Raw genomic sequence first — 8,553 nt, 5'->3', positions numbered from 1 at the left:
CCAGCCAGTAAAAATAAGAGTCGAGTTTGCGAAGCACGGCCATCATCTCATGTACTTCCCCAAACACCGCCAGGCGCCCTCCCTTTTGACGGCAGATGTCATCCGCATTATCCCTATTTCGTGTAAGATTATGTTCTATATAGAAATATCTAGACCCAATCAGCTCGAAACCAGACGGGATCGCTCTCGTGGCTAACACTATATCACGGCTACCACTTCTATGAACCTCGTTCGTTGGCTTCGCAGGAAATCCTCCAGGACTAACAGTTGCCTGAATCTCGTTCTCCAATGTCCTTGTTTGCCCTTGTTTTTCAATTCTGTCTAATTTGGCCTGAGTTGCATTCAGTTGTGCAGCAATTGAATCTAACTGCTCCCGCATCCTGCGATTGTGTTCGATGAGGGGCATCTGGGCGGATAGACAAAATGCCCCACATTGATTTGGGGCATCAGTCAGGACACAAGTTGCTTGCACTATTCCCAAAAATATGCAGCCAACGAAGCAGTAGAGAGCCAAAAACCCGAGCTTGAACATTTTGAAAACGCGCGACCGAGTATATCAAATTTCGTCAATCAACTAATTTGGAAATACTTGATGAGCCCGGGTATTTTGCTAAAATTATATTTCGAGACCCCTAAGGTCAGCAAAAAAAAACGTCTAGGAGCTTTAAAATAACAGATTAAACGTGTTCCGTAAGAAGAGCAGCTTGTGTTTATTGAACATATTTGTCTAGAATTCCAATACCAACTCTCGTGGTCTCATTGACCAATGAAATAGAAGCGATCACCGCTTCTCCTCGCCTCCTCCGGCACTCGCTTTTTGTTTATCAGCTGCGAGGAGCGCAACCAGAAGCTGAAACACAAACCCTACAAGTTAATGTACATTGAAGGTATTGAGATACTGTAGTGACTTCGATTTCTTTATTTCACCCACCTAATTTAACAAGACACTTTTCATTTTAGTAATCACATGCCAATTTCACAATTGCAATTAACAATATATTTATTTAGCTCGTTTGTATGCTTAAAGTATGACAAATTTATTATGTTACACATTTTCAAATTCCAATTTGTTGGGTATTTTATGATTAACCTTCATCTAAATTCAGTCATCTAACTGACAAATAAAATATTGTTCAGAATAACAATCCCTCCAACGGTAGTAATAATGATCATGCACGGAAAAGCACTCTCTATCGTAGTGACCACTTCTAATATTACCCAGCCAGTAACTATGATAGTCGAGTTTGCGACCCACGGCCTTTTCTTCATTTGAGTTCTTAAGCTTCGCCAGGCGCCCTCCCATTCCATCGCAGCTATTATCCGCATCATACCTATTTAGTTTAAGATTATTTTCTATATAGAAATATCTAGACCCAATCAGCTCAAAACCAGGCGGGACCGCACTCGATGTGTCGTCCGATGGCAACATCGTTGTCCTTGTTTGCCCTTGTTTTTCAATTCTTTCTAAATTGGCTTGAGTTTCATTCAGTTGTGCAGCAAGTGAATCTAACTTCTCCCGCATCCTGCGATTGTGATCGATGAGGGGCATCTGAGTGGATAGACAAAATGCCGCACATTGATTTGGAGCGTCTGTCAGGACACAAGTTGTTTGCACTTCACCGGAAAAGATGCAGCCAACGAAGGCGTAGAGAACCATAAATCCGAGCTTGAACATTTTGAAAACGCGCGACCGAGTAAGTCGAATTTCGGCAATTAACTAATTTGGAAATAGTCGATGAGCCCCTTTATATCTGTGTTCTACCAAAATCTTTTATTCAGACAGCTGCTTAATGTATGTATATGGTAAAATGTGGTTTCAAGACCCCTAAGGTCAGTGATAAAAGCGTTTAAACATTTTAACTACGAGCTTTTAAATAGCATTGTAAAAGTGTTCCGTGAGAAGAGCGGTTTGTGTTTGTTGAGCAGGTTTCTCCGGAATTCCACTACCAACTCTCGTTGTCCGACAGACAAATGAAATACCTCAAGGTTTCCCATTTATATAGAATAAGGTCACTGAAGGTTTCGAGATACTATAGTGACTTCGGTTCCTTTATCTAACACACCTATTTCAATAAGACACTTTTCATTTTAGGAATCACACGCCAATTTAACAATTGCAATTATCAATATATTTCCACATTTCCCAATTCCAAGTTTAAGGGTATTTCATGAATAACCTTTACTTAAATTTCGTCGCCTAACTGACAAATAAAACGATGTTTTTGTTCACAATCCCTTCGGAAGATTTTATAATTATCCCAGCTCATGATAACGCACTCTCTATTGCGGTTATCGGGGTGGGGTGCTCCTGGACCCCACGGCAAGTATGGTGCACTGCGACCAGATGCAGTTAAGAACTGCCCCTCGTTTTCCCGATCATTAATGCCCAGCCAGTAACGATGACGGTGGAGCTTGCGACCAATGCCCACGCTCTCATTTTCGTCCTTGAGGTCCGCCAGGCGCCCTCCCATTCGAATGCAGATGTCACCAGCGTCATCCCTACTTCTTTTCAGATCATGTTCAAAATATAAATATCTGGATCCAATCAGCTCGAAACCAGGCGGGATTTCCCCAGCACCCACTGGGATCAGGATCAGTGGGATCGGTGGGATCGTTGTTGGGCCTCCCTGAGTCCCATTCGATGGCATCACCATTGCACTTATTAATTTTTCTATTCGCTCTAACTTCGCCTGAGTTACTTTTCCTTGTGCAGAAAGGAGATCAAACTGCGCCTGTATCCTGCGATTGTGATCGATGAGAGGCATCTGAGACGATAGGCAAAATGCTCCACACTGATTTGGGGCATCAGTCAGGACACAAGTTGCCTGTACTTTCCCGGAAAAGGTACAGCCAACGAAGGCGTAGAGAAACAAAAATCCGAACTTCAACATTTTGAAAGCGCGCGACCGAGTAAATCGAATTTCGCCAATTAACTAATTTGCTAAATACTCAATGAGCCCCTTTTTATGTGCTTTCTACCAAAATGTTTTATTCAAACATGTTTTTAATGTATGTACTTATATCCAAATGTTGTTTTGTATGTCTTGTTTTCAAGCCCCTGAGGTTAGTGATAAAAGCGTTTAAGCGTTTCAACTAGGAGCTTTAAAATAGCAGAGTAAAAGTGTTTCGTGGGAATATCGGATTGGGTTCTCCATAATTCCACTATCAATTTTCGCTGTCCGACTGGCAAATGAAGTACCTCTGGGTGTCGCATTTATTATCGTACATGAGCCCGTCCAGGAGATCAACGCAGTGCTGTTTGCCGTCAAAGTTGTTGGGCTGCCCGGCTCTCCACTTGTAGAACGGTGGCTCTTTGCCGGTGGCCGAGGACTTGAACTGGCCCTCGGTGTCCAGGTCGTTGATGTCCAGCCAATACGAGCGTTCCTTGTTGAGCCGCGTCCTCAGGGCCTTCAGCTCCTCCTCGCCTTCGATCACCGCCAGTTGAGCGCCCCTTCGGCGACAGGTGATTGCGGCAGAGGACCAATTCCGACGCAGTTCCTCCTCGACGTAGAAGAACCTGGAGCCGATTAGCTCGAACCTGGCCGGAACAGTTTTCCTGTCCACCTTGGAGATCCCCTTCAGTAGCTCTGCCTGGCGACCTTCTATCCTCTCCAGTCGCTCCTCGAAGTCCTTGGGCAAGGCGGGACTCTCCCAACTCGCCTGCAGGACCTTCTGCTTAACGTGGATCGCCGACTGCAGGCTCTCGATCTTGTCCAGCCTCGCCAGCAGCTCACCCGCCTGCCGGACGCTGCAATTGCTCCACTGCTCCTGGTGCTTGGCGATGTGATCCAGGATCGGTTGCAGCACCGTGAGGCAGAACTCGCCGCATTGCTTCGGCGGATCCTCCAACTGGCACACCGACTGGATTTCAGCCGAAGAACCGATCGATTGCCACGCAATAAGTGCGAATATTAGGGCCACAGCAAACCGATGCATTCCGAATGCGGATTATCAATGAGCTCTATCGGTCTCAATCGGCTGTTTATAAACCGAGTGTCTGAATGAGCACGAGGTGAGCTGATTAGAATTACTTGCATTAAGTTGAATGCACTTGCCTAGATCTGAATAAATTCGTTCGGTAAACACCAACCATTGAATTAATTTTGTTTGATTTTATTAAGATATCACAAAATATTTTCTCCTACAAAAAATAATTTTCTTTAACCATTAATTATGGCAATTGGGAAAATGACAGTTTAAATATTTTCAAAAAATTTGCGCCTTGTAGAAATCGAGTTTCAGCGAGTAAAACAGAAACTTCATTTTTGAACTACAGTAGAATCCTGTTATAACGACTCCGCTTCTTCCGCCGGGGGTTTTGGGAGAAAAACTCGTTGGTTTGGTTGGTCCCCATACAAAGTTATATGAAGGGGCCTCCGCTTAGAGCGTTTCCGCTTTTAGCGACAAACCGCTTATAAGAATGAAATTTTTCAAGAAAATTGAAAAATTTAACCGGATATTGCGTCGTGCCGGAAAAATACAGTGCCGTAGTTCCAAATTTAAGCATCAAAACACGCTGTTAGAAATGTATGAATTTGTCAGTGATCGGCACCCTTCTTGTGTGCGTAGCAGCGACACGAAGGATCTTGCACTGGCACAACCTCTGTTAGTTTTAGCTGTCGCCTTAACTACGCTGCTGCAAGAGAGAGAGAGAGAGAGAGAGAGAGAGAGTACAATGCCGACTAACACTGCGTGTGCAGACCTTGTAGCCTATTCCATGAGATGACCCGTTATATTTCTAGTTTTTCTGCTTTTTCGGTGAAAACTGAATGTTTTAATTTGCCAAATGCAATATGTGCAATAATAAGCTCATTCAGTTTTCAGTATTTAGAAAAACCTATGGTTTTGAATTTAATTTATTCAATTTTTCGTTTTAATAAAAAAATTAATTTGATTTATTTTAAAAACCTATTACAAACACAGCAACCATAAAATAATCAAAAAAATTTTTTATTTCTTCCTTTTGCTTAGTGCGTCTTCCGGTTATAACGACGAAAAATGGTCGGTCCCTTGAAAGTCGTTATAACCGGATTCTACTGTACAAATAAACTCGACACGACTTATTTACATTCGACACTCTACCCACCCTTTTTACATATTACCGAATACATCCTCCTAATGTAAAAAAAAGAACAAAGTCCGGTGTGACCGTACCCTAAGTAAAAACCAGAAATTGAAAATATTTATAGCAAGCGAATACTTTTTTCCAAGTCCAACAGTTTGTGTTTAAACATTTTAAATTGCAAAAGTACAACAAACTATAAAATAAAACTATCGATATTCCTATTTATTTTTCGAAAAATATCGATATATTATATTTTTATACACTTCTCACCGCTAAGCGAAAATCAAATCAAAACAGAGTCAGAAAAATTCGAAATTTTGCTCGGAGCGGACGTGTTTTGTCGCGTCGCGTCGTGTCTGCTTTGTGTTTTTGTGTTTGCAGCGTGCGGCGTTTGCCGAGAAGAGGAAGAGATGAAATACAAATAGTTAATTATGTTCAAGTGTCGCGGCTATTAGGCATTATCTGAAGGCAGAACCCGAGATTAGATAAAATACAGCGAATACGTGTACTAAGTGAAAAGAGCAGAAAGGCACAAAAAGCAAAAGGAGAGGAAAGAAGAAAGAAAGAAGTTCAAAGCCAAAGTCTTCGAGTGTGTGAGTGTGTGTTTGTGTGCAACGCTTGCAAAATTCGTCGGAGTGTGCGTGTGTTGTTTTTGTTAGTGCACCTGTCTAGAAAATAAAAAAGACAGCAACAAAAACCATAACAACAAACAAGTGACAAGTAAATAAAATAAAAAAAATAAAGGAAACCAAACAGAAAAAAATACCACAAAAAGTAAAAAAAACCAATCAAAGTCAAAGCAAAAAAAAAGGGAGATGAAAGCAAAAGACCGGTGAAAGGAAAGAAGAAAGAAGATAAACAGGAACCACTACGAAAATCCTGTTTTTAAGGAATTTTTTTATAAAGGTTAGTTTTGGACCGCATGACACACTTCCAATTGACGAAAACGCACATTTTCGGGGTTGATGGAATTCCTTTGGATGCTGCGTATGTGTCGAAATGTCTGTTTAACCTAGACCAGAAAAACGGTTTTCGAAGGTGGATGAGGATGTGCGGAGCCACCCCCTTTTGGGGGTGGTTTTCCGCTCTCAGCTGAGCGTCCTCGCTTTTCTCGATGTGTACATACTTTGAAGGCCATGCCGCAGAATAGATCCCATTAACAGCAACACTTTTTGAAAGTTTGGGAGCTGCGCAAGCCTCGAATTAAAACTTATCCGCTTCCACTTAATTTTAATAATTAAAAAAGTCTTCTCGCTCAAGTTTGTAGACAATGGCTTTTTAGAACGAAAAAGTCGTATTTCAGTGACTAAAATTCACAAAATTTCAGAAACTGTAATAAAACTCGCTGAACGCACGAATTATTGGCCATATTAAACCATAACTGCGCAAGTTGGGCGCAAGACAGGTGAACTTGACCCAAACACATGCATTTAGCTTCAAGATCCAGCCCCTTTAACGCTCTGCTGATCTAGATAAATGCAGAGGGGCAAACCGAATTGCACAAGGAATCCCCTTCGACCCCCGCCCCCCTGCCTCAGACACCTATAATCTTTTTCAAAAAGCTCACACGAAATAAATCAGCGCAACTTGGACACGTTTTGTCTAGAAGCGGGAGAGGAGATGGGTAGATGGAGGGCGAAAGAGAGGGCAACACCGGCTCATTAATCACAATGACTAATTTGTAAAGTTTTTCTTACGTTACGTGTGTATCTTTTTTTTCAAACTTGTGGTGTTTTCATTTTGAGCCGACGCGGCGGTCAGTTTAAGCTCATTAAAGTTACCCAAGGGTTAAAAATAAATTGCGGCGGGAACAACACAGAAAGAGCGAAAGAGACGGAGCGATGGGAGCTGTGAAGTAAAAAAATAAACACAGTGCACATGGCAGGCTGAAAATGATCTTCAAGCTTGTCGAATTTAATGCCCTTCTCGGGTTAAAGCCTGATAGTCCATGCGCAATTAAAATCCGAAAACAGTGTGGAAATATTATGATAGGAAAGCTGTAAAGCTCCACACTTAAAAGCAAAATTGTCTTAATTCTCAGTTTAAATAACCAATAAGATTACTGCCCTAAGCCGATGTGCCCCACAAAGTGTAGTGTGTGAAGAAACCCGAAACTCACGATCAAATGTCAAAGCCGCTCAGCAGAGTTAAAAACGAGAAAGAACTAAGAATTGTGAGATCGGCGACAGGTGAATTTCATTCCAACTGTTGGATCCCCTTTTCCACTCTGCCTGACTTTAAATTTTTCTTCCCAGAGAAGATCTGAAGTCTCTGTGGTTTCCTACTTTTCCCATTTTGTTTACTTTCCTACTGGTTCTTTTCTACCTGCTCAGTGTGCTTGTGTGATTTTTCTGGACTTTTGTCTTTGAGTTCTGGTTTTATTTTTTCTTTACCTTGCTGACTAAGACGTTTGCCGGTTGCGTTTTTACCTGGCGACAGGTGCGCATTGAGTGTTTTTATATATACATATGTACGTAGCTGGCCATGTTTTCTAGTTTTGAAATTCAACTCGTTCCTCGCGCTCGAGCAATTTATCTACAGGCAGTTTAAAGAGGATCCCATGCCGCTCAGCATTTTAAGGATTTCGTGGCCTTTTTGGTTTCCACGCTTGCATATTTTTCCACTGTTCCTGTGACTGGGCCAGAGGCTCACGTATCTCATAGATGCGATATGAAAAATCTGAATATTCCTACTGCGTCCGCATTGTCAGCCCCTTTCATTGGCATTCGTTCTCCCTTTATCTACATCGTTGGCTCGGTGCCTCGTCTCCTTCTTTTATTGCCTTTTGGCCGCTCTGCGTTCTTTTTTATCTCAGCCGCTCTCTTATTGGCCGGCAACTTTAAACTGGGCCCATTAAATATTATGCCGTATATTCCAACTAATGGAGCATGGCTCAATTGGAAGTCTGTTGGCTGCAATCAACTCGGAAATGAAGAGAACGCGAAAAATGACAGAAAAGAAACTGCAAAATGTATGTTAGTGCATAATCAAAGAAAATTGGTTAGCATTTTTGATTACAAAGATTGCCTCTAGATAACATAAAAGTTTCGGTAGTAAAAATGTTTATTATGAGTAAATAGGATACATTTTTTTACGTTTCTGTAAGAAACTCCCAGACGAAACATCAAAAACAAGTTTTCACGTGTCCAAAACGAATCCCAAATGCACTCCCCAAAATGCAACTGTAAATTTGCCAAGGCAACAAAACAAGACAAACAAAAAAGAAAGGCTCAAAATGATGGCAACCTGGGGGAATGCCTCGTCTAAAGTGTGGTCTGCACTTTGGCCCCATGCTCACCTGTGTGCTTGGCCCGCCGCTTTCCCCCTATTCAACTCCCTTCTGGCCAACATTTTTGGATAATTTGCCATATGCGTTGCATATCCATTAGGCCGCCCCAAGTCAAGAGTTGCCACCAAGAAAACAACAGACAGCAGCCACAGCTAACAAAGGTGCAACATTTTTGCCTCTGCATTTCCCTGGCTTTTCA

The 8,553-nt window shown here is 42.0% G+C and overlaps 3 protein-coding genes across 5 annotated transcripts in view; 1 reads left to right on the top strand and 2 right to left on the bottom strand.

The window, feature by feature from the left end:
- Positions 1–781: 781 nt before the first annotated feature.
- On the bottom strand, positions 782–2,765 carry LOC108094097 (macrophage mannose receptor 1-like). Its single transcript, XM_017194521.2, has 3 exons — positions 2,278–2,765; positions 1,219–1,331; positions 782–864 (listed from the first exon to the last, which is right to left on the bottom strand). The coding sequence occupies exons 1-3, from the start codon at positions 2,763–2,765 to the stop codon at positions 782–784; spliced, it is 684 nt and encodes a 227-aa protein (XP_017050010.2).
- A 202-nt stretch (positions 2,766–2,967) lies between these two features.
- Positions 2,968–3,941, bottom strand: LOC108094122 (accessory gland protein Acp29AB). Its single transcript, XM_017194543.2, has one exon. It carries the CDS (start codon positions 3,934–3,936, stop codon positions 3,166–3,168), a length of 771 nt encoding a protein of 256 aa, XP_017050032.1. The 5' UTR covers positions 3,937–3,941; the 3' UTR covers positions 2,968–3,165.
- Positions 3,942–5,352: 1,411 nt separating this feature from the next.
- LOC108094137 (mitogen-activated protein kinase-binding protein 1) overlaps positions 5,353–8,553 on the top strand; it is a 59,957-nt gene continuing 56,756 nt past the window's right edge. For 2 of the 3 annotated variants that reach the window (XM_017194565.2, XM_017194561.2), the window contains exon 1: positions 5,353–5,971. The gene's annotated coding sequence lies outside the window, so the exon portion shown is untranslated. The remainder of the gene's footprint in view (positions 5,972–8,553) is intronic. The other variant, XM_017194569.2, reaches the window with a different exon arrangement.

The sequence above is a fragment of the Drosophila ficusphila genome, unplaced genomic scaffold (assembly GCF_018152265.1).
Source record: "Drosophila ficusphila isolate 14025-0441.05 unplaced genomic scaffold, ASM1815226v1 contig_412, whole genome shotgun sequence".
In the NCBI taxonomy this organism is placed as follows: domain Eukaryota; kingdom Metazoa; phylum Arthropoda; class Insecta; order Diptera; family Drosophilidae; genus Drosophila; species Drosophila ficusphila.
Note: the sequence above shows the minus strand (reverse complement) of the source record. Positions and strands in the feature narration are given on the sequence as shown.